Here is a 24,981-nt window from a genome sequence, read left to right as displayed (position 1 = left end):
AAGTATGATGTACATAAAACACTCTGACACAGAAACAGTCGTTCTGATACTAATAAAAGGAAGGATAAAAATAGAAAAAGGAGTATTGAAAGTAATAAGTTATGAATAAGTTCAAGGGAAACTTCTGTCAGCTGAGGTAGGCAGGATGGGAATAGTTTGGAGAGCTACAGCTGTGAGGCAAAGAAAGCAAGCAACAAAATTTCAGTTCCATGTACAAAAATCTTCGTGAACCTTGTTTGATTAAAAAAGGAATCACCTTGTATTCTCCTGCACATCTGTGAGTCCAAAGACTCACAAAGCATTTGGGGAACACACAAACATACACACAACAGATTGCTTAAGAGGCAGCCAGCTCCAGATGGAAGACTGCAGCCACTGCCCAAGCACAGCTCCTGAGAACTGCACTCACTGAGTTTGATTAAAAACGGCAGTAGGCAGCATGAGACATTGTGCCCAAGAGGCCGATGAGAGCTCCAGACTGAAGACTCAAGTCAGCAGCTTTGATCCTTTAGCTCAGAGAAACTTTCCAGAACGAAGTACAGCTCACTGGCTCAGGACGAGTAGCCTTCTCCAGACTGGTCCACTGAACAAACTTACATTGGAAGGAAGGGCCAAACCCCACCTTGCCACCTTCTGCTTGAAACACAGGGCACATGGCTTTGACTTTACCTTATATGTGCACATGTATCATGTTTTGTTGAGCTCTCAAAGCTGACTCATCTCAAGGTGGGGATTTTTTAATGTGCTTTTTTGTGGTTTTGGAAGTCCATTTAAAATAAAACAAGCCACTCCGCCACACATCTCCCCTGGGGAGGAGGCAAAAGAGGCACAACAGATGTTAGTTATTGTACAGATGTTAGTCTGCTTAATATACTCCTGGAATTATTCAGGAACTATGGCAATAAGTACAAAGACAAAACAGGACACGTGGGCTAAAACCCACTTCCTTCTCAGCAGCACCTTAAGGTCATTAGTGAGTACAGAGACAGGACAGCAAACTCAAGCCTTTACCAAGAAAAGACTACAATTCACAGGTAGCTTCTAACCAAAAGCATTTAATGTCATTCGAGGTGGTAAATTGGCACCTGATGGTTTTATACTTTCTGGCAAGATTGTGAGTGTCTGAAAGCCTTTCTGTCATGCCTTGAATTTCGATCGTCTATGCAATAGCTTTATTTTCCCAAATTTGGATATTCCCTGTGAAATCAAGTCAGTTTTACTGGGGAGAAGCCAAGGGATTTTAAGAGTCATGCTCCACCTTCCACACGTTCATGGAGTTGTTTTGAGTGCTCATCCTGTCTGAATTATTTCCTGAGGACAGGAAGATACAGGATAGTCTGAGGATATCCTCCTGCGTGAACAGCAGTGTAGGCACTAGCCTCTTTGGGATTTCACTGATGTGTTTCTATTCCTGGCTTTACTCCTGACAGGCTGTGGGACTCCAGTCCAGTTAGCTGGCCCTATTAGCTTTGTTTCCTCATATAATCTTTGCTTCCTCCATTTAAGTTTGTCGTGGTTTCAGCTGGGACAGAGTTAACTCTCTTCTTAGTAGCTGGTACAGTGCTGTGTTTTAGATTTAGTGTGAGAATGATGTTGATAACACTCTGATGTTTTAGTTGTTGCGAAGTAGCGCTTATCTTCAGCCAAGGATTTTTCAGTTTCCCATGCCCTGCCAGCAAGCAGGTGGGCAAGGAGCTGGGAGGGAGCAGAGCCGGGGCAGCTGACCCGATCTAGCCAAAGGGGTATTCCATACCATGGAACGTCATGCCCAGTATATGAACAGGGGATTTGGCCGGGAGGCGCGGATCGCAGCTCTGGCATTGGTCAGCGGGTGGTGAGCAACTGCATTGTGCATCACTGGGGTTTTTTTTTCCCCTTTTTTCCCCCCTCTTTTTTTTGTTTTTATATTCCTTTTCATTACTATTATTATATTTCACTATTATTATTGTTAGTATTATATTTTACTTTAGTTATTAAACTGTTCTTATCTCAACCCACGAGTTCTACCTTCTTTCCTGATTCTCCTCCCCATCCCACTGGGAGCAGGGGGGGGAGTGAGGGAGCGGCTGCATGGTGCTTGGCTGCTGACTGGGGTTAAACCACGACAAAATTGCAAGTTCATGAGGGCAGGGACTGCCTTGTCATCTTTGCACAGCATCATATTCAAGGGGGGCCCAAACTTTGTTACAAGTACTACTACATATAATTAAATATACAAACTCATAAAAACCATTGCAGCAGTAAAGTACGACTAAAAAAATACACACTCACACACTATTGATGTCTTCATAGCAGAGGAGCCAGAACCAGACATGAAAGCTAAATAAAAATCAGTTTTAAAATAGTCTCCCTCCCTGATGCTATTCTTGTTGCTTTGTTTCCTCCTATTGCACATTTATGTGTATCATAGCCTGCCAGGACTGAGGCTTCATCTCACTGACAGCTGGTAAGATTCTCTCAGTTTGTCCCTGCTCATTTAGTGCAGAAGAAAAGGAAGGGGGGGGAGGGGGGGGGAAGAGAGACAAGAAAATCAAGGTTAGCTTTGTTTTATCTTTTCCATTTTAAATGCAAGGAATGAGGTGTTTCCTTGCTTTCTAGGCTGATACTTGTGCAAGGGACAGCAGAGATTGAAGATTAGTACCAGTCTGTTGAAATGTGTCATCATTTCATGCTTTGTGGAAGAGCAGAGGGATGTAAACTGCACCTTCTTGCATCACGCTGTGTTAACCCACTAACTTAAAAGTCCTACACATAAATAATGTAAGAAAACTGGAAGAGATGGAGTCTATGTCATTGTAATCTTCCACACTCCCCATAATTCAGAGGTTTTGTTCACTAGATTTAATTTTATTTCATTAATCTGTCACATTTAACAAAATATACAGACATAACAATACGCATGCTTTTTGCCTATTAATTGATTCCAACTTCTATTCTACTAGCAATGGTCTAGAGCAACTGTTACCAATTTTTCCTTGGTTGGAATTAGCTTTCAGCCAAACATACTCCCCAAAACAAATGCAGGCTTAAGATCCTTGTAGTGGAGAGACCTCTTCCATTGCAACTACGTCCTTGTGAACACACTGGCCTTTGACTAGAATCATGCTTCATGTATTTTACTGAAGCTTCTTTCATGCAGCAGAAACCATGTCACCTGCTCTTGGGAGGTTGCAACTGTTTAAGGAAGTCTGCTTTTAGCACTCATTTATCACTTCAGTGATTAAAAAGCACTGACAAGGAAAGCCTCAGACAGGAACTCTCCCCCTGCCCTGAGTCACACAGTTTGGACAAGGCACTTGAAAAGACCAAAGAACATTTAAACAGCTACAGGATATGCTGTAGGAAAGCACCAGGCTACTCAGGTCAGCCCTTGTTAGAAACAAACAGTTCCCAAATAGTGTATGATGAAAAGTTGTTTTTATGTTGGAAACCTAAGCAGCTAACAAGAACACAAATTGGTTTCAACTTCCACAAACCATTAGTAGTTTGTGCTGCAACTGAAACTCCACATTCTGCTTACCACGTAAAAATGAAGTCCATAAACACATTTAGGCTTTAATTACTTAGGTATAAAATTCTCCAGCAGTCACAGTGAAGATGCAATTCCTTGTTAAAACTCCTTCAGTTGGAAGGACAGTCTGAGAGGTCCCACAGGCCCTCCCAACATTTTCTGCCCCAGACTTGAGGGTTGCAAAGCTCCAGCACAAGAGAGAGAATGGGTGACCAAGGCAGGAGATGGCAGGAATCGCTTCAATCAGTTTACTGCTGACTCTCCTTAACCACACTCTCTGCTGCCCTGCCACTCTGTTCTTCTCCAAGCAGTGGAGAGGCTTGTGCTGCTGAGAATCAATCAGCTATGTAAATTTATAACAAACTACTATGGCGACAAACACAGCAAATGTTCACATCATTGATGTTTCCATTCAAGGCATTATTATTCTGGTGAAATTCTTCCACAGGAGAAGGGATGGGGCAAGGCATAGGGAACAACCCGGTCAGAGCTGTATTACCCAAAGTGCGTTATTTCATAAGGCTGAAATAAGCATGATGAAGATGCACTACACCAGCAAAAACAAAGTTACCCTTGTGAAAGGTCTCTCAGACCCTTAACAGGCAAAGGCCTGTAATTTTTTCCATCTGCCTTCCAGATTGAATTACAAATCCATAACATTTGGAGGATTAACTTCAGAGGAGAGGGAAAAATTGGACATGAACCTTCAATATGTCACAGATTAAGCAGTATAAAAATATTCCAGTTTTGCTGAGAGTGTCTTAAAGTTTTGAGTAGGACTAATTGTTTAAACAAAAGAGTTTAGAAAATAAGTTTGATCTTCTCTGATCAAAACAGTTTCCATTTGAACAGCTTCCTCAGTCTTTTTTTTTTAAACAAAGACATGGGGAAGAAAAGCATTTCAGATTCAAGACAATATTTTAATTTAGTCAAATTAAATATTTAAAACACCTCTACCCCTCCCCAAAAAGGGCTAGAACTTTCTACTTTGCCAAGTATTTTTAAAGGTTCAACTCAAGTTGCAATTGTTTTACTTCCCAGATTTTCAGAGCTACAAAGAAATTTGCTCTGTTCTATTATTTTCCCAGCCTTAGTTCAACCACTATTATTTGTATTTTCTTTTCTACAGCTAATCCGACATGAGACAGGGAACCCAAGGAACAAGAGACAGATGCAGTGAAAGCAAACAGGAAAACTGTCCTGTCATCCATCCAGATATTCTTCTAATTAGACAAAGCACAGGCAAAAAGGCAAAAACTCAGTGCAGGGATGGCCGTTTATTTATATAAAAAGGCACTGAATACCTACATAAGGTCGAGTGCTAGAGATTTTACACATGCCACTGTGGATCATTTATTTAATAGCCACCAATTCTGATGAGCATCTAAGAGGGAGAGGGGGAAGAAGATTTCAGAAAACAAAGCATCAAAGCAGCAATTAATCATACAGCCCTTATGCAATAGCAAAAATACCACATAGCAACTGCTACTTTGGCAAGCTTGCAACATATCTGAACACTGGAGAACAACTGTCTGCTTGCAGGGCTCCAAGACATTGGCAGACGGGATGATAGGGAGACCAGCAGCATTCAGGAAAATAACATCCATGGCTCCCTGCAGGTGAAAAGTTTTTCTACAGATTGCTCTGCTTTACAACAGAAACATCCAGGTCTCCTGTCACAACCATTACAAAAGTTCTCCAGTGGCTGAAAAGCTCTAGCAAACATATGGATGAACGATGGGTCTTTATACCAGTGTAGTTAGCACCCAGAAATGAGCTGGATCACAGATAATTTTCTTCTCATAGCAAAGCAACAGTTTTCTCATCTAAATAGAGGCTCTCAGATTTTTATCCAAAAAGATTTTTCTGTTTCCCTTTTTCCACTTAAAAATAGGCAAGAACATTTTGTTATGAACTACCCTGTTCAGAACAAACTCTGAACAACTCCACAGACATTGCTAAAAGCCATTTGCCATCATCCTGTAGGACAGGAGCTCCTGCTTAGGAGTCAAGGGAACTCTACATTGCCACCCTTGTAGCAGTGACTTGTAGGACTGAAAACTGTACACTTGTAGGTGGCCAGCCATTTATCACTGTATAGGAGACACAACAGAAAAGCCAGCACTTCCAGATCAGCATGTTGTTCTGAACAGCTTTTGTGGAAGACTCCATTTTCAGGGAGTCACGCAGTAGGGCAAAGCAAGCTGCTGCTTTGAGGCATAAATCAAATGTTTTGTTAATGCTAGTTTTGCTTTCACCCACTTCCTCTAGTTCAGTCTGGCCTCAGTCCAAGCCCTGCTGAAGTCAAAGGGCCTGATGCTCATCACTTTCTGTTCCTGTTGTCTTGAAAGGAAGTTCCTGCATGGAAACTACCATCTAAGCCTACCTCTGACTAGTTTTTCTTCCACACTAAGTCCCTTTGTGGATGCTTTTTAGAAAGGTTTTTTGCCTCACAATGCAAGAAAACTTACTCCCTTTGGAAGCAGAATAAATTAACTAGGAAGGAAAGGAGATGCACCACCAAGTGTATCCATATCAGCAGTCAGAGGAAGAAGCTAGCGCACAGTATCATAGCTCCCGCATACTCACATCCCATGCAGGCAGGCCTTTCAGTGAACCCTCTCCTCTTCACGAAAGAAACACACTGCTCGGATCTTACTCTACAAACACCTTTTCCAGATAATCTTCACCTAATCACTCTCACTTGAAGCCTGACACAAGGGTAAGCTCGTACATACACTTTGTATCTGGGCTGTAAGAGTGAATAATGGAAAAAGCCGTTATGTCAATTTGAAGGTAGAAACAACGGCCCAAAAGGATCAGAAGTTTTGTTCTTTGGTCACTATATGCGTTTAGAGAACAGCAACCACACCACAGCACAACTGACAGTATTAATGCCACTTGGCAGTAGAACTATAACAGCGCTGAGTATCAGAAAATACTCCATGCATGCTAGGGCTGAACTGAAGCATAGGAGACAGCAACTAAAAATTTAAAATAAAAAAGAAAATTATCCCCCTACACCACAGGCAAGGAGGACAGTATCTACTGACTGTGCTTAAAAGAAATGCAATTCCCATTCTTCTGTCCGTATTTAATTCTCTGAATTCACATGCCTGGAAAACAAAGAAATGAACCATTTTGCAAGTATATGGAAGATGACCGAGTACAGCCTGGTTTTCCCCATTAAATTTCTTACAAGTTTCACTGCTTTAGATATAAAATCTAACTATTCCAGAACGTATGAAATAGAGAAAATTAAGGTATTTCTTCAGTTTTTGAAGATTTAAATTGAAATAATCAAGTGTGACCTCTAGTCTCTCACCAATTTGGCATAATGTTACAAATTATCTGCGCAGTCTATGACAACTTCGTATGCTATTGGCTGGTCTTGATCTCCTCAAAGTCAGATGAAGAAATCAATACAGAACACATTAGCATCAAATTCCATTTTGAACTTCATTTTCTTCCCTATCTCTCCCCCCAGCCCCCCCCCCCCCCAAAAAAAAACCACAACAAGAAATTCAGATCTAAGACTTTGATTCAACTGCTAGAAGCTCATGGGCAACTAGTACAAGTCAAAATAACTTCAATGAAGTTAACAGGATTTCTCTCGTGCACATCCAGCTTGTAAACAGCTTGCTACTTCAGCCATATGCAGTTTTGTTTATTGTTTAGTATCAGAAATCTTTCAGTGGCCTATTACAGCTTTTAATGGTTAAAGCTAGTGAGATTAAAAAAAATGCTTATTTTCAGAGAGAGTAGTGATCATTGATGCTTTTTGTAGTCTCTAGTATTAACTGCTCACTTGAAGGAAGAGGCTGCAAGTTGTGAGGAAATTAAGTGTTTCCTGCTTAATTTGAGAAGCTGATGTCTGCATTGTGACCCACAGATAAGTAGTGCATAAAAATAAAAATTCACTGACACGCTTTAACAAGTACTTCCCTGTTTTCCTGTCCACTGAATAAGAGCTATTGTTTCTGCTTATAGACCTGGTTTATAGCTTACAGCTCCTGTTTTAAATCACACTATGAAATCATAGAGTAAGAGCTGCCAAGTACTCCTGTACTACTTTATGAGTAAAACATATATCCCAAGTAATTCACCTTAGAGACAAACATCAGCATCACTTCTTCTCTAACCACTGACATAACTGTTAATTGGTACCAAGAGGCTCTGTAAAAAGCACTTTGTTTTTTCCTTCTCCAGAAGTTAAAAGTGCTATTGTATTATGGTGCCAGGCATGAAAAACAAACCCATCTTAACCATTCCCAACATCTGTTACTATTCCGAGACACCAACCTGAGTCACAAGAAGATGCTGAAAAAGCTGCTAACCAGAATTAAAAGTGATCATCTCAATCTATCTTAATATCTTTATAAGCAAGTTTTAGGCCCATGGTTGAAAACTACTCCATTAACATTAAAAGAGCTTATACATAACTGTTGTATATACATTTTTAGTGCCACTCATTTACATACAATAGTGAAAATTTCAAATACTGAAAAATGCTGAATTGGATTAAAGATATCTTGTTCTGTAATTATAAACTTCCTTCTTGTGAGTACGACAGATGCAACATTTGTTCAAGAGCAAAACTGCACCCTTAGTTTCAATTAATTTGATAAATTAAGACAGCATTGTCATCAAAAAGGTGATCCAATCTCTTCACCGCACTTTCCTTTACTCTGTGCATTCATGCAGTGACCTGACTGAAGTCAAATTGGTTTTTGATGTAGTACTGATTTTCAGTTAGAGCCGGAAAATTCTGGGACCCACTGGCTTCCTCTAAATTGGCCCAGAAAGAACCATGTCTAAAGAAAATATATCTTCGCTTCTCCTTTGCGGTCCTTCTCAGATTCTCTTTTCTGGCTTGAAACCTACATTCTAATTTTTGCACTTTCAGTCAAGGCTTTCATTTTCTGTGCCTCAGAACTTCAGTCTGTAACACAAAATAGGGTATTAAAGACACCTGATAGAGCCAGAAAAGGTCAAAATGCATTACTTTTTAAATTTCATTACTTTGAAGCTTCAACATAGCTTACTTTTATGTACACACAATATGAAGTGCAGATGTGTTTTAGAGCACAAAGACTTGCATATGAATTTACTAAGCTATGAAATACTGACATAGGTATGAAATCTAGGAAGTTATTAAATGCAATCGGAACCCATCTTCTGGAAACGGTGACACAATTGACATGTATTAGTTCAGAAGACAATCTGATTGAAGGACCAGGCTCAGTAACTTGCTGAACAAAAGTTAATGTGTACTTGTTACATTGGTTCTTAGACAAATTCATAGCAGTTCACAGAACAATTGATGTGCTTACAAAGTGTGATTGGGGTGAAGGGTCCACCAACGCATTAAGTCTCACACAGCCGTCAATTATCAAATTGAGTGAAGAGACACCACATCCACTCTCTTTTCTAAGAGGACAGTTTATCACTGAGAAGCCTTCAAATATCAAGAAGTTCAAGGCATCATCCTCTCAGTAGTACTGCACCTAAAGCACCACAAGTTCTTGGGCTATGGTTTTTGTAACTCTGGTACGTGCGTTGGAAGACAGGAATGCAGAGGTGCAAGACAAGGCTCCCCAAAGGTCAGAAAAGCTGCCTGACTCCAGACCCTCCCCGCTATGCTAGAAGATTATTTCTACTTGGGCAAAGACAAGTAGATGGCTCTTGGATGCCTCACCAAGTCCTTCCAGTGAATTTGAATTGAGGTCACAGACACAGCTGCCTACAAAGAAGCCATTCAGATAGTGGTGGTCTTCCTGCAGCTCTATACATCCTACACATCATTCTCTCTGCAAAGTTCAGTTTTGGATGGATTAATTTAATACACAAATCACAAGCAACCTTTTAGCAGGCAACCAAAGCAGAAGTGAGAATAGTCTTGCCTACAAAGGTCATGCTAGTACATCAAGAGCTGAAAAGGAGACCAGCTTCCCCCATATAGATACAATTTGCTGATGTAAAGATGTGGGTGACGGCAGAGTTTCTCCTTAAAGGGCCATCTACTAATCTAGGTCAGTATGAGGTACCTTTATACTGGGGTAATTTCACTCATGCATTGCAGGAGTAGAGGGCTGAAAGGCATTGGTTGCTTTTGAAGGGGGGGGGAAAATAAAAAAATCACCCCCCCCAAGCCAAAATAACAACAGTTGTTAAGGTCATACACAGGCCAGTATGCAAGCTAAGATCCTAGTCACATTGACCCAGGCGTTGCTTGACTTATTTCTCAATATTCTAGACTTTAGCCCCGTCATCAGGGATGTCTGATACTTAAAATGGTAAACAGGAGGAAGTTCAACATAAATGAGTGTTGAGCTGAACTCTGACCCTGTTATTTCTCCACTTTTATGAAAGCAGACTTAAATATCATTGCTTCTCAGTAACGGCTGACACTAAACCCTCAAGCAACGCTACAGGTCCATAGGCCTTCATGCCAAGAGGCTCCATTTAGAGACTGTAATTCCACATGAAAATTCTCAGCTTCCGAAATTCACTTCTCCAGTGTGAATCATTCACAGTGCTCAAGAGGTATTTCTAAGCAACAGAATTTATGCAAGAAATCTACTTAGACTTTTCAAAGTTTTCTTTTGTGGAAGTATTAAATATTTAAAGACTCTGTTCAAAGATATTTTTAAATATAAACAGGTATAAGAAATGTTTCCTTTGTAACAGCGTAATATTTTGCCATATTATGAAGCAATTTTTATCTTGTATGATTCTATATAAATAGTTTCAACTGATGTTGAAAACCATCAAAGAGAGAAACAAGAATCAAAATAGGAACTTTAGTGAAGAAGAAAGACTCGGCAGCATGGAACAGAAGCAGATGATTCATGCTGTAAGCAACTATAATGTAAATAATTAAGCTTCAACAATCCTGAGAGGTGGCAAAGTATCACCACCCCTATTTAATATGTTAATCATGGTATTTATGTTCCACTATAGAATCATTATGTAATTACAAATTCCCAAACAGCAGCACTCAGTGCACGTGTCATAAGGCCTGAAGAGTTTGCCTGTCAGTTCTGCATGCTATGCTACTGATAAAAAGCAGTCTTACGCCCTCCGTGTGATTAGACCTCTTATGCTAACCCTGTATCTTTCAAGTACCACGCAGCAGCATTCAAATCTTTGATGAATACAAAAAAATACATGAATATACACACATCTCCCACCATGTTCAATAATACTAGTAAGTCTTTGGACAAGTAAAGCAAGGATTTCAAGGCCTGTAAATATGACCCCTCTTTCCCGCAGCAGCCACTCTCAGCCAACGTGATTTTTCTTGAAGTATGAGGGGAAGAGAACGTGGAAGAGACTGAAGGGAGCAAGACGTGGCATCAACTTTACAACAGGATGTTACTGGGACTCTTCCCTCCCTTCTCTCAACATCTACCTACCTCCCAAAATCCACCTCAGGCACACAGCAGCCCTGCTGCTTTCCTGGCAACGGGCTGTCTCTGCCAATAGCTGGGGAGAATAACCAGGTGAGAACCACAACCCAGAGAGAGGATGTGGACAGAGGTGTAACACCATGGCACAGAATTAGTATCACTGATACTATGATAGCAATGTGTAATAACTAATGCGCCGGAACAATTAGGTGTCATGCTTAGAGTTACAGCACTACCGCAGGATTGATATCCCGGCCAACACTGACCACGCATTGCAGAAGATATCTGCAGTTTGTTACCAAAACAAGCTTCAGGGCTACTAGAGGAGTTAATGGAGGGACCCAAATCTCAAATCACTAAAATAGACACATCAAATCTTCCCATTTTGCTCATTCCATCCTAAGTTCACCTTCTACAAAGTTGAAACAGGAGATGTTCAATCCACGTATCATACAAGATGCCTGTGAATTAAACACTGTCTCCTTCCTACCACTCCCTATGTAGACCAGGGTGTGAAATTCAGATGCAGGCTGCAAGCCTGATTCTAATCAAACCAAGAGAATACTACAAAAGTGTCCTCTCCCCTTACTATGCCTCCCAGTAAGAGGAACCGTTACCTCCCCTGCAAAAATCAGGTACAGCACAGGTGAAGATGCAGACATTCCCTAACACATACAAAGGAACTGTTGACTGGTTTTGTGAAAACCTATAAAGAAGGGGGGTTTCAAGTTTTCTGCAAGGGGACCACACTAGCACTCGTAGCCAACATTGTGGAGCCCTCTGTTCTGTCCACGTGCTATGGATTTTGCCAACAAATCATGAAGAGAATTGTTGGAGCAGACAGGAAAACAAAGCTCATGACAGTAACAGAAATCTGTTCCATATTTAAAACAAACAAAAAATCACACAACTGCTATTTGCAAATACCATCAGGGTACAACTGAGGTCCCTGGCCCCTCTCTGCCAACATGCTGTGCATTATGTTTTGGAATACAGGCTTTGGTGCTAGGATATAGCGTATAGATACAACAGAGCAGACTACCTGTCGCTTTGAATAGTCGTAACTTAACTGGAATATTCAAGACCTGGAACATTTTACCAAAGGGACCGAGCATTGCAACACTCCGAAATCTGCAAGAGCATACTGCCCGGTCTGCGGCTCAATGAGGCATACGACAGGAGAAAATGCCCCGCTGAATCCCCACGGAAACTCCCTGCCCCAGTCTGATTCGGGCCACCGGCTCGTCAGAGCAGCTGCGCTTGGCCGGGCTGCGGGCAAACCTTTAAGTGACAGAAGCTGCACCGGCAGCACCTGGGAGCTCGGCAGCACCTGGGAGCCCCGCAGCACACCGGCGCGGGCCTCCCCGCGCGGATTTCCCCTCACCCCAGCCCGCAGCAGCTTCCCCCCCCCGGCCCAGCACCGCGCTGGGGATGGCCCCCAGCACCGCTCATGGAGCGCCCCGAGGGGAGCGGCGACCGCCCCTCTAAAAACAGCCTCTTTATTAAGCGGAGTTACTCGGGCGCGGCATGAGGGAAGGCGGGAGCCGCTGCCCCGGGCCGCGGCGGGCTCCTACCTGCTGCGTGAGGTAGCGCGTGAGGTAGGGGGCGGTTGGCGGCGCGACGCCCCAGCGGCGGGGAGGGGCGGGCAGGGCGCCGGGCGCGCCGAGCAGCAGGAGAAACAGAGGGAGCCGCAGCATCGCCAGGAGGAGCGGAGGCCGCCCGCCGCCCCGCCGCTTTATACCGGCCCCGCTCCCCCCGCCCGCGGGCTGCCCCGAGCCGGCCCCGCGGGGCGAGGCGGGCGGTAGGACCCAGCGGAGGGGGCGGTGCCGCGCGTGCGCCCTGAGCGGGCAGCGCCGTGCGACCCCACCCCCAAAGTGGGAGGGGTTGTCACACGTGGAGGGGTGGGCACTAAGTAGTGGGGCTTTCCGGTTGGCTGCGGAGTTGAGGATAGCTCGCGCGCGCTTTCGCGGTTGGCTGCGGCGACTTGGGCGGGGGGTTCGGTCGCGCGGCGTCCTGCAAGCACGTGATCCGCCCTTGTTGTCGCTAGGTGCTTGCATGAAGGGCGGGTGAGAACGAGGCTGGCATCTTATTGGACAAGTGGGGCGGCCCTACCTCCGGACTGCGTCGCGATTGGGTGAACGCAGCCTCGTCCCCGCCCCCAGCAACCTGCACTTCCGTCTTCCGGGCTCCCCTCAGAGCTGAGGCGGCTCTGGCTGTGGCTGGGCGATGGAGCCGCGTCGAGGGCGGCGCTTCCCCGGGGCTCGGAGCTGAGGAGATGGGGGCACGGCCAGGATAACCACCTTTCGGCGTTTCCCTCCCGTGCGGGCCTGAGGGCACCGAGGGGAGGTGGCGTTGCCAGCTGCCTGTTCCCTTGCCCGGGTGACAGCGCTTCACCGTTTCCCTTCAGCGCGGTCCCTGGCGCCAGGAGATGGAGACTCGACTTGGTCACGGAGTGTAGCAGCGCTAAAATAGGCACATCGGTAGGGAGGGTAATACTTCAGTAACTGAAGCGTTTCCTGGGTGTTGAGCAAAGCTTAAAGCGCCCAGGACGAGCGGTGGGGGTGGGTTGGCTCCCAGGCAGCTCCGTCCGGCCTTCAGCATCGTTCTGCTGTGCCCGCGCCCGGCTAGCTCGGCCTGGCTGCTCCCTGTCGGCCTCGGGGCGCGTCTTGGGGCTGCCGAGAAGGAGTGGGAGGAGGCTGCTGGTTAAGGGGTAAAAATTGCAGTGTGAGACCTGTTAACAACTCATCTCGTGTGTTTTGATTTTTTACTTAGGGAGCGTTTAAGGCGATGAGCTCGCTAGAGGGCACCAGGCACTGATGGAAATCTCGGCGAGGCTTCAGGGCTGTTGAAAGGCAACGCTCTTTGGAGGCTGGCGGTGGGGAGCACCTGGACTGCCGTGTGATTGCCGGGCTGGGTATGTGGGTCCAGAGGTTTGGTTTGTTTTGTTTATTAAAAAAAAATAAAGTAAAACAGATCTATTTGTACTGTACTTTTTAAACTTATCTCCAGATAATGAGTACTATATTTCTATGAAAGAGAAATAGAGGTGTAGGTCTTGAGTCTGTTTGCTCTAAAGGGAGCTCTTACCAGAACCTGTGTGAATATGTACATGCTATGCTTTATCTCCCATATTCTGATGGAATATTTGAAGTATTTGTTGTGTTTTCCGGGGTGTGTGGTTTATTTCATTAAAAACTGCAGATAACAGTATACTTTGTTTATATAGTTCTGAGTTGAAAACCAGTTGGAATGTGAAGCACCTGCTGGCTTCTCCAAGTCTGCCTTCTTGGGCAATAACAAAATCAGACTTCTTTTCTATATATTGGAATGTTTTCCATGTAGTTTTTACTGTTATCTTGTACTGTAACTAAAACAAAATAGTTCCATTTTGGCAAGAATTGAAGGCATGCACCATTTAATATATTAGGTCAAATGAGTCTGTTAATACATGTTCTGAAGAGAGATTTTTTGTTTTGTTTTGGTTGGCCCTCTGGTAAAGCTTTTACCTTTTCCTGCCTCTGTTTTCCTGGCCTTTCTGCCATAGGGAATATTGGGATATCTGATTTTTTTTTTTTTCCTTTTCTGAACTACTCAGAGTAATGAGTCTAGTCACTCACGTTTTTCTAGTGCTCGTGTTATAGATCCTGTCTTTACCAGAATGCTGAGAACGGTGCCCCTAAGGGCAAAGGGACAGCCTGTAAGTTGAACTTTTTTTTGTGGCAAAATACAAACAAAACATTGTTGTTGATTATTGAATGTTTTTTAACATGTAAAAGCCATACCTGAGTCTGCTTTATCTCCTTGGCCTTCTGCCTCCCTGAGGGAGTTCTGGGATGAAGATGTGAAATTCACTTCCTATTCTGAGTTTATTCTGCAGCTTACATTGAAAAGAGATGTATTTTTAGCTATTACTGTAATAAAAGTGCTTTTGCAAAGAAGGATTTTTAAGGTGTCCTTTAATTCAGCTGTAGAGAACATTTTGGTCATTTAAGTTGGAACTCTATGATTTGAGGTGTGTTAGGGTATTTTTGTCAACATGTTTCTAGCATCTGTCGAGAAAAAAGTTAACTTTCTAAAATAGGGGACGTTTCCTAAAAATTGAGATTTTGGACAGTATAATGGTAATAAAGGCAAGATAATTCTGCAGGAAAGTAATAATGAATAATAATAAATTGATTTCTATTTATTTAAACATTTAGTTCATCATTTATTTGTCAGATCCATACAGCCCCTTTGTTGAAATCAATGGTAAATACTGTAGAGCTGTCCCTCTGCCTCAAACAGCATGAATATAGTTGCAGTTGCGAGCCGTTTTGAGACTTTCTGGGCATCCTCTCCTTTCAAAGTCATTGGTATTGAAGGCGTTTGCAGAATTACAAGTGTTGAATCATTTCAGTTTTTAAGCCCACGTCATGATTTCATTCTAAATTAAGGGAAAAAAAATCAGAAACAGATTTGCTGCAGTGCTGTGCTCAAGGATAGTTCTAATAAAGGTTCCCTAAATACGAGTGGGAATTTGCATGATTTATCTGCAATAGTGTGCAAATATCATGAATACTTAGAATCATTTAGGTTGGAAAAGACCCTTAAGGTCATCGAGTCCAACTGTAAACCTAACGCTGCCAAGTCCACCACTAAAACATGTCCCTGCGCGCCATGTCTACACATCTTTTAAATACCTCCAGGGATGGTGACTCAACCACTTCCTTGGGCAGCCTGTTGCTTCTTATTACATATCTTCATCTTTTTTTTTTTCTTTTTAAAGGGTTAATTAAGCGTAATAATAGATGTTGCCTCAGTTGGGCTACCATTTTCAAACAGAGATCATTGTTTCCTGAGGGCTGCCTTTCAAAATGTTCAAAAAACCCAGATAAAAGTAGTTAATGTTAACATCTCAAAAAATGAGAACTCTTTGAACCATTTTGACTTACTTGTTTCAGGTGATGCTGTGAGCACATGAATAGTGTGAGAAGACTCTTGGCTGCCTCTGTAATTTCCGTCCAGAACTCCTGCTTCATCTATCCTGCCTGTCAAAAATGCTTTTCTAGGCTGATACTGGATTCTAGGAGGTATGTCCTGTTTTGGGGATCATTAACTGTAACTGTCAGAGGCCTTGGGAATCTCTGTTAGCTGAACACAAGTTAAAACAAATTGGTGAAAATCCAGCCATTGTAGAAATAAGTGCTAATTTCAGATATTTATGTTACTTATCACTATTTAGATCTCTGTATTCCAGTATAAGCTTGGAGATTGCTGTGGATCAAGAGTTCTATTGCGTTCAGTGCCATGCAATATCGAAGAACAGTTTAGGAGAATAAATTATGTGTGTTAATAGCTTCCAAGTGCATCCCCTGCAGTCCAGCTCTTCAGTGCTGTTCCTAAGTTGGAAAGCATTGGTTGAAAGCCCCTCCAAAAGAAGTCCTAATCTTTTTTAATTTCTTCTCATTTTGTATGTGCAATGCGTCAGGTAGTCCTGTATGACTCTTCCACTTACTGTGTGTCCAGAAACATATGGGAGTTCCTTTTTAATCCCACTGTTATGTGAAATCTGTGACACGTAGAAGAACAGTAAATCAATGAATGTCAGCACTAAATGGAAGGAGCTGACTTTGCAAAGCAAGAATATCTGTTGTTTCAAATGCTGAAGTAAAAGATAATAGTGCTGTTTCCTGATGATTTTTTAAATCTAGGTATTATACTAAAGCTACAGGAAGAAAAATCCCAAACCAGAACAAAACGCAAAAAATGGGGGTGCAGGGAATTAAAAATTACTCCCCGACAGGTCATTCAAAGCCCACTGTCTCTCTCCAACTTCACAACAGGCTAGCATGTAATAAATCAGTAAAAGAAGCCAGAGGGATTCTGTCATGGTACAGACACCTTGCTGAGCCTGTGGTAAGATTAATGCCTCAAGGAGTAAAGAATAAGAAAGAATCTTATAGTTTGTAGTGGAGTATTTGATACATTATAGTAGTAATACTTACGGCTGCAGATAAGTTCTTACCTCAGCAGTGATTAACAGAAGTTCACGTATTCAGTCTTTTTTTTATCCTTTTACTGTCTTGTCAGGTTTAACTGTCTAAAATGTGGCTGCACAGGTGAAGCTAAAGATGCAAGCTACAGATATAGATTGTCCCTAAAGATTGCTGACACTAATGATTTGTTTGACATTACCGTGTTTGGAAGTTGCTTAGATCCATTCTTTGGGGTCACTGCAGGAAATCTGCAGAGGTAAGGAATGGATTGTTTCTAACTCTAGAGCTGCTGCTTTTTCTTCAGCCTAAAAAAATTGAGATGAGGTTGGATGGTGGGGAGACAAGTGGGAAGAAGCTGCTAAAGTGCTGCTTTCCAGCATTTCCTTGGTATCCATCACCTTGAGAAAATGCTGAAGTTTGGGTTCTTCCTGAAATGTTGAAATTTTGAGATGGATTACTTCTGTGTCGGAGATCCTCCACTTGTCTGTTGAAGGCAGCTACCACCTGCTAAGTGAGCTTCACAGTTTGGTTGGTTGGGCTTCTTCCTTGCATCCTTCTTCCTTCATTTGAGATGATTGAATTTTCTTTGTCTAATGGCAGATTACTCAGTAAGTTGGCTTTTCCAGAGATTTAGACATAGTTTTTCCTCAAGATTTTAGAAGAGCCTTAAGGTAAAGATATAGCCTGTGTTGTTTTGGTTTTTTACCAGTTTGGATCTGGGGGAGGGGGGGGCGGAGTGTGCACCTTATGAGTGGTCTTCAATATGACCAGATTTTCCTTTAGCAAGGATGGATTTCTAAGAAAGCCTGTTAGTCCTCAGAGCCTGATCACCTACATTATAAGCTTCTGACTTTCTGATACGTGAAACCGCTAGGATGGGATATGTGGATACGTTCACTGCTTGTTTCTCAATTCTGTTATTTTTCCAATGCCTTGTGTTATCACTGGGTCAAAGATGAACACTTTTTAAATCCCGTATTAGCAGCATTAATAACATTCTCATGGCAGGCATTCTACACTACACTGCTGTACTACTGTCAACTGTGAAAAACAGTTATCTGTATGTCTTAACATGGATGCTGCTGTCGCTGTAAAGATGCGGACAGAAAGGATGTGTAAGCAATAGCAGCATATTGACAGCATTATACAGTCATTGTGTTGATACAAAAATCACAGCCACACAGGGAACACCCGAAAGTTGTGTGTATATCAAACCTATTCAGAGTGGTTGTTTTGTTTACTTCTATTTCACTAACAAATTAAGTGAAGTAAACAATTGAATTTATACGTTCATGGTTTCCTGTTTTCATTCTGTGTTTCGGTTAAGCTACCACAGTATCTTCTCTTTAGCATGTGTCCTACCTATACTACAGCTAAAATGCTATGTAAGGCTTCCTCTGTTGGTGCAATACTTCTATGCTTTTACTCAAGGTGTATTCAAGACTTCAATCAGCTGTCAGGAGAAACAAACACAGATGCATCTCCAGGAGCATTAGTTCAAGCAGTGGAAACCTGTTTCATTGGAAAAAGATTTATATTTGGAGTGAAGGTAACTTTTAAACCACATTACTCTCTTATAATGAGTTTTTTCATTAGCTTGTGGCTAGCTGGGGGCATAGACTGAGTTATCAAAACATCATGTACAACATCTTTTGGGAATTTGAGAAAATTTAGGGCTAGGACATGGGAAGGATTCTGCTCCTCTTTCCCCAGACTCCTGTGTTATTTAAAATGAGTCACATCCAAAAGCCATCTTGAATGGCAGTAGTCAGCTTGACAGCTTGTCAGGGCTGCTTTTCAGAGAGCCTGAGGAGCGCAAGCTCCTCTGCGTATCAGTAACAGCTTGGAGTCTGTAAAAAAACCATGTACAGTTCAAGCAAGAAACAGACTGTCTTTTCAAGCACTGCCCTACCTTTCCCATGCTGCATAGTCTCCTGGTGTCTGAAACGTGAGGAGAAACACATCCCCTTGCAGCATTTTGATATTTCTGAATTTAAGAGCATGTTTAAAAACATTGATAAAGTGCAGCTGTTCAACATATGCATCTGTGGCTCTTTTATGTGTTTAACAGACTTTGAAATATTAGTTCTTAGTAATATTTCCATAGAAACAGTCTTCTAAGTTTTCTTCAAGTGGTGCTTGTGTGAGTCATTCATATTATGAAGTCTGTGAACTAAATCCTACCTGGCAGGTGTTTTTCCTTTCCCACAGGTACCATGAGGTTTGTGTCTGAGCTGAGATTTTTCCTAATGCACAGCATCTTAAGTAATGGAAGTTGGAGGACTTCATGGATTAACTTTTACTTAACTGGAACCATTCACCAGGTCTCTAGGTCTGATGCCTTTACAAATATAAGTAACCCTACATATCAACAGCCTTGTTGCTGCTCAGGCACGCACAAGGACTGAACACACATTCGAAGACCGTTTGTTCAGCCTTTGGCTGTAGACATTTCTGTATAGTTGTGTTCAGCTAGGCATACAGTTGCACTCTCCCAAATAAAACTCGGAATCAACATAACATACTCTTTTAAGACTTACCTAGAAGGGTATTGTCCTTGGCTAACAGCCTTCAGCCTGAACCTTTGCATATGCTCAGGGAGTAGGAGGGTTGTTGAATTTGAAGACAGCTATGTTTGCTTTTTGGCCTCTCTGGCATTGCCAGACCTTGAGGGGCAGGTGAAAAAGGGTTTACCCACTTCTCAAAACATTTGATAATTCCCTCTGCTTTTAATGTTATTTTTCACCTGTAATTTCTGTGTAGAGAGAAGCAGGTTCTATAAAGAATTGCAGCTGAAGCTCCTTTGAAACACTACTCCCTAAATAAATCTGGGAAGATAAAAGTTGTAGCTTATTTCCCTTTCACAGAGGTAGCGCATAGAAAATATCATGCTGGCTTTGATACCTGACTTGGCAGCTCAGGTATCTGGTACCAGAGTGCTTTGCTTCACGTACTGCCCAGTGCCTTCTAGATAAAAGAAAAGCATTCGCTTTAGGCAGCTAGCCATTTGCACAGAACTGCACTGGAGGAAGCCTGGAAGCACCCAGTGCCCTAAAGGGAGGAAGAAATTTTCTGTGAAGTCCTTTCTCAGAATTCTTGGTGTTTTTTCCAGCTCCAAAACTGCGTAATTGCAACAAGCAAAGAACCTCTCACTGTGATGCCCTTTATAGCCCTTGCCAGTGCTTATTTCCCAGGGAGTACTGCTTTGTGTGACAGACTGTTTTGTATTCTCTTCCCTGCAGATCCTGACAAAAAGTGAGACCTAAATTTAAGCCTGACTTAAAAGACATGCATTAACTATTTTTTTTTCTATCACAAAATAAAGCATTGTACTAAGTTTGTTTTTTTTTTTTTTTTTTCTTTTTCCCCCCAGAGTCATGCAAGTGAAGATGGAGGGCGTTCTGCTGTCAGCAGCATCTTGCAAAACTGTTCCAGAATTAATAGAAGTACAAAAAACCTTACAGCTTGCCAGATCTTCCTGCCAAATGCTGCTGTTACTGGCTTTACGGTTATCAGCTACTTCCATCGGCTCCTGCAGTCAGCAAAATTCAGGAGCTGTAATAACAGCTCATGCTTACCTGATGCATCTTCAGCTCCAGTAGATGAACCTGTCAGTGAGCTCAGCAGCTTGTCTAGCCTGAGCAGAAACTCCTGGTTTGTTCAGTCTACTGGCAGAGAAAGTTTCTTAGGGTCCTGGCAGCAGTCCTTCAGCCTGACTTCATCTGTTGCTTGGGTAACAGCGGAAGACTTTCCCACTCTGGAAGTGGGAAAGCTGGTGAGTGAACAGCATGAACAAGAGGGGAGGCCTGTCTCTGCAGAATCGTGCAGTGTAAGCCTCAACAATCAAACTCTTTGGGATTCACAGTTTTGCAGCTCTTCTGTGAAGGAAGGGAATAAGGAGGAGGATAATGACTGGAGTTCACAGCCTAGTCAGACTGACAGTATCTCTGCAACTGATAAATTAGAGAGAGTATCCTCTTCAAAGACTGAGTGTTTACATGGAAACAGTTCCAGGTTATTACAACATCCCTTGGAATTTGAGGTAAAAAGCATTTACCCGAAGACTAATACTAGAAATTATTCTTACCCCGAAAAATCCCACAACTCCCTTTTTTACAAGAGAGATGCCTCAGCATCTAATCATGTAAATGTAGCTGCAGTGTCTCAGATGGACTCTATGCTTTGGGATGAGCTCCCATTCTCAGAAAGCCTAAATGAATTTTTAGCCAGAATAGAAGATGTTAAGAGTGTTGTAACATCACCCAGCCTTGATGCAGGCAAACATGCCCTTCTTGAAAGTAGCAAGTTGGGTGTAAATCTTAACAAATCGTATCCCAGGCAAACCCTAGTAGCTGGTGATTTGCCTGAAGCGAGCGTCTCAAGGAGGTTCTTACCACCAGCAAAGAATGATAGCTGGGAGAACATATTGTTTGCTTGTCTTCAGTCGAATGCAAATCCTCCGAGTGATGAGGTGTCACAATGTGAGTCTTCTTCTGTGTTTTATCTTCAACTGACAAGGAATGTGGAGCATCTTGCTTTATACCTGACCCTCATCTACCTATTCTGTCACAGTCCTTGCCAGTTACATCAGAGCCTTCTGTTTCCGAGAGCAGATATGTGCAGTCCAAAGAAGCAAATGTTGACATTTTGAAGTCAGCTTGGTCCTTTATTAGTCTGCAGTGCAGTGCTGAACATGGAGAAACCTCCTGTTTAAAAAGGAGCAAGGCAGCTACCTGTGTGCATTCTGCACGTGATAGCTGGTCAGCTGGTTGTGAAAATAAAGAAAATTCTTCTTCTGCACCAAGCCAAAGAACAGATCTTACATTCACAGGGGCATGCGACTCTGATCCAGCAACTCCCAACAACAGAAGAAGGATATGTAAAAGAGAATTAAAACCATTGACAGAACTGTCAGAAAATACCTTCAAAAGTGTTAATAGAGAGATGCCATGGAACAGTATCTTCCCTGAAGGCAGCTACAATGCTTCTGCTGATCTCTTTGATGCAAGTGCAAGAGAGGTAGCAAAACCTGTAGAATTCTTAAATAAATCATGTAATTCTTTAATACAGGAAGATACTTTGACAGAAAAGGTCACAGCTCCTGAATTGGTGCTTTATCCTGGAGATGTTCCCTGTAACATTTCAAAACTGAGCTCATCCCTACATAAGTTCTCTCCTGCTTTTAGTAAGCACAGTACACCAGTAACTTACTCCTTTTGTGGTTCAGAATGCAATTCAGTTAGTGCTCAAGACTTTATTCCTTATTCACAGTCGACTCCTGTGACAAAACCTCTCCAGAAACTATGGCCTGTTGGGGAAAGAAGCTCTTTTGTCACTACCTTCACCCCTAAAAATCCCACTAAAATCCATTCCAAATGCAAGCGATCTAGGTCTTCCTTTCAAAACACTCTGTTGCAGCAGCTTACTGGCAGGTTAGTGAAGCGTGAAAGGCTAAGTAACAGGGAAGACAAAGAAAGGAATAGCTCTGTTTCACAGCAGTTCCTTCACAGCCAACCACCTGCCAGCTTTGAGGAGTGGATCCCTCCATCTGCAAACAAAAGGTGGAAACCAACTGCGTCTTTAAACTTAAAAACAGTTAGCTGGGCTGCTGACTTGCAATCGACCTGTGGGCATGCTGGCAGGAACACTATTTCTGAAAGCAAAGAGAACAGTGAAAATGATGTATGCTTTCAAAATGAGAGATTAAGCCCTGCAGATACAGCCAGGATTCTAACAACTCCTGTATCTGCAGGTGTCACCAAGGCTTTGTTTTTAAACGATACAGTCCTGGAAACTAGTTCCCCTTCAGAAGGCAAGAATCTCCTCTCAAGTGCAAATTATTCAGGGGGTATATTGGCAGGGGCAACTGGCTGGTCTCCTGAGTTGTTCTTCCAAGCACGGACCCCTTTTTCCAATAAGCCAAAATACTAAAAAAAGATATTTCTATGCTGTGTACTTCTTAATTATTTTTAAGACTTTCAGGAAGGAGCCAGTAGAAGAAAAGAGCTATTTAACAATTAAATTGTTGATACACCTATTGGCATATGTCTTCCTAAAATGAGTTATGTTTATTTGCAGATCTTTGTACCACAGAGATGGGGGAAAACAGAATTTGCAGTTACTATATTTTGTTGTAAATTAACTCTAGAATGTGCAATAAAAACTTTTCTAAATGTGTGAGTATTTAATAGATCTCACTTTATCAAGTACAGGTAGGTGAAGTGTTTTAGCGTTCAGTGTTGTCCTTTCATCACAAGAAGAGCCCTGGTGTCTGTGTCCACTCCAGATTCTTACCTGATGACTCTGTGGAGATGGGCAAATGTCGTGGTTAAACCGACAGGCGAAACCAGGACAGCAAAGTTTTCATCAAAGAATTTCAAATACCATATGGAAGCCTTATATTTGAGCCCACTTGGGATCCTGTGACAGAGTTGAGTTGGCTGGAAGGGACCATCCTGAGAGGTTGGTAGCAGCTCCCAGTTTTCCTGTGGGCTTTTTCAAGTTAAAGACTGCTAGTGGCAGATTCCTGGCAGTGTCTTTCCTCTTCCTTGCTTTGGGGTCTTCCATATCCCCCGCCCAGAACAGCTGCATTTAGCGTCATTGAATAGAGAAATCTTGGAGCTGCTGCTGCTGCAAGCTTGTCGGTCAGGTCCTGCAGAAGGATGTGGGAACCTGATGGCACAGGATCTCATCAGCCTGAAAATGCTGACTTGTAGAACCAGAAGCAGGCCTAAAATCTGCTGTGATTTTTTTTTTTTTTTTGAGGCATAGAATGAATATGCGCCATTTACGTTGTGACTGGTGACAAGGAGAGCTTACTTGGTTCATTCTCTGCTACAAGATAGACATTACTACGTTTCTATGTTTGAGGCTTCACTTCATTTCTAATGCACCTACTTAAGCCTCAGACTCAGTGTTTGTTCAGAAGAGTTTTGTGTCTCTGCATGCAGGGAACAAATTGTATCAATCCTGATAACTAAAACACTTTCAGGTTATAAAGACACCACCGCTGCCTTAGGAAATCTGAGAGGGAGAAGTTGCTGGAAGTTAGAAGAGTGTTGTGGGAACGTATCATTTTGTGCTCATCTTGTTCCTGTGTATTTTACTTACTGTCTGTTGTTAGTCACTGTTGGAGTCAGGGCTAGAAGGGCTTCTTGTGTGACTCTGAAAGGCTTCTCCAACCTTACAGTCGCTTGGTGTCACGATAGGTACCTCCGTGGGGTGCGCATACAAACCAGCGTGTTGAGGCAGGACCTGCCTAAGACAGCCAGTGGAAACCACGTTTGGGATGGATAAAAAACCAGACCTTTGGATTTGAGGTGTAATCTTTGTGTGCCTTCATATCTCTTCTATAAACTATGTACCTGCTCATTATTTTCAGACCACTCAGGAAAGTATGAGGGCATTTACTTTCACCACCTTGTCCCTTATCCACTATTTTTAGCATGGATCACCCTTACAGAACATATAGTTCAGTTTCTCGGTCTCTACCCTAAGTTCTGCACCTTCTAATCAACTGCATTTCTCATTGAGGGATGGGAAGGAGAACAGTATTTGAAATGAAACAAGCCGCTTCTGCAGCTGAGCAGGGTATTAGTGAGATACAGCCTCTCCTACTGAGGGCACGGGTGTGCTGAGGCTGCAGGCTGACCAGAGAAAACTGTTCCTCGTGGCTACACAGCAAGTCTCCACACGTAAATTCACTTTACAAAGAAGTTTTTCCATAGCAGTCAGTGTTGGGTTTGGGTTTTTTTTTTTTCACTGCTTACTTACAGTCGAGGAAATTGAGGCACCGGTTCAAAGACTTGCCCAACATTAAGAGAGCGTGGAGCCTAGCTCTGGATATCACTGAAAGACCTTAACCAGCAAATAATCTTTTCTCCTTGCTGTCCTACCCAGCAAGATACTCAAGCACAACCCAAAAGTTCCTCCCAGTGTTTAAGGATGCTGCAACAGTAGGTGGCAGTGGCAAGAGGCTTGAGGTTTCTTCTTACAGGTCCAAGCCTAGATCCCTGCAGTCCCTGGATCCTAGAGATAAACAGAAGAAAAAGGAACATCCAGTTATAGCAAAAAAAAAAAGGGG

General features: G+C 42.6%; 2 protein-coding genes across 2 annotated transcripts in view; one reads left to right on the top strand and one right to left on the bottom strand.

Moving 5' to 3' along the window:
• PRCP (prolylcarboxypeptidase) overlaps window positions 1-12,619 on the bottom strand; it is a 32,500-nt gene extending 19,881 nt beyond the window's left edge. Inside the window, exon 1 of the mRNA XM_050914322.1 lies at window positions 12,498-12,619. The gene's annotated coding sequence lies outside the window, so the exon portion shown is untranslated. The remainder of the gene's footprint in view (window positions 1-12,497) is intronic.
• A 569-nt stretch (window positions 12,620-13,188) lies between these two features.
• DDIAS (DNA damage induced apoptosis suppressor) lies at window positions 13,189-21,609 on the top strand. Its single transcript, XM_050915163.1, has 6 exons — window positions 13,189-13,403; window positions 13,696-13,837; window positions 15,864-15,992; window positions 16,993-17,154; window positions 18,330-18,447; window positions 20,272-21,609. The coding sequence occupies exons 3-6, from the start codon at window positions 15,880-15,882 to the stop codon at window positions 21,547-21,549; spliced, it is 1,671 nt and encodes a 556-aa protein (XP_050771120.1). The 5' UTR covers window positions 13,189-13,403; window positions 13,696-13,837; window positions 15,864-15,879; the 3' UTR covers window positions 21,550-21,609.
• Window positions 21,610-24,981: the final 3,372 nt, after the last annotated feature.

This window comes from Gymnogyps californianus, chromosome 1, assembly GCF_018139145.2.
Source record: "Gymnogyps californianus isolate 813 chromosome 1, ASM1813914v2, whole genome shotgun sequence".
Taxonomy (NCBI): Eukaryota; Metazoa; Chordata; class Aves; order Accipitriformes; family Cathartidae; genus Gymnogyps; species Gymnogyps californianus.
Note: the sequence above shows the minus strand (reverse complement) of the source record. Positions and strands in the feature narration are given on the sequence as shown.

Bases quoted from the DNA above. Each gene is read 5' to 3' on its own strand.
- DDIAS (XM_050915163.1), top strand. From the start codon at position 15,880: ATGAATAGTGTGAGAAGACTCTTGGCTGCCTCTGTAATTTCCGTCCAG. The intron at 15,993-16,992 runs GTATGTCCTGTT...CTGTCTTGTCAG, and splicing joins CTGATACTGGATTCTAGGAG to GTTTAACTGTCTAAAATGTG. The intron at 17,155-18,329 runs GTAAGGAATGGA...CTTTTACTCAAG, and splicing joins ACTGCAGGAAATCTGCAGAG to GTGTATTCAAGACTTCAATC.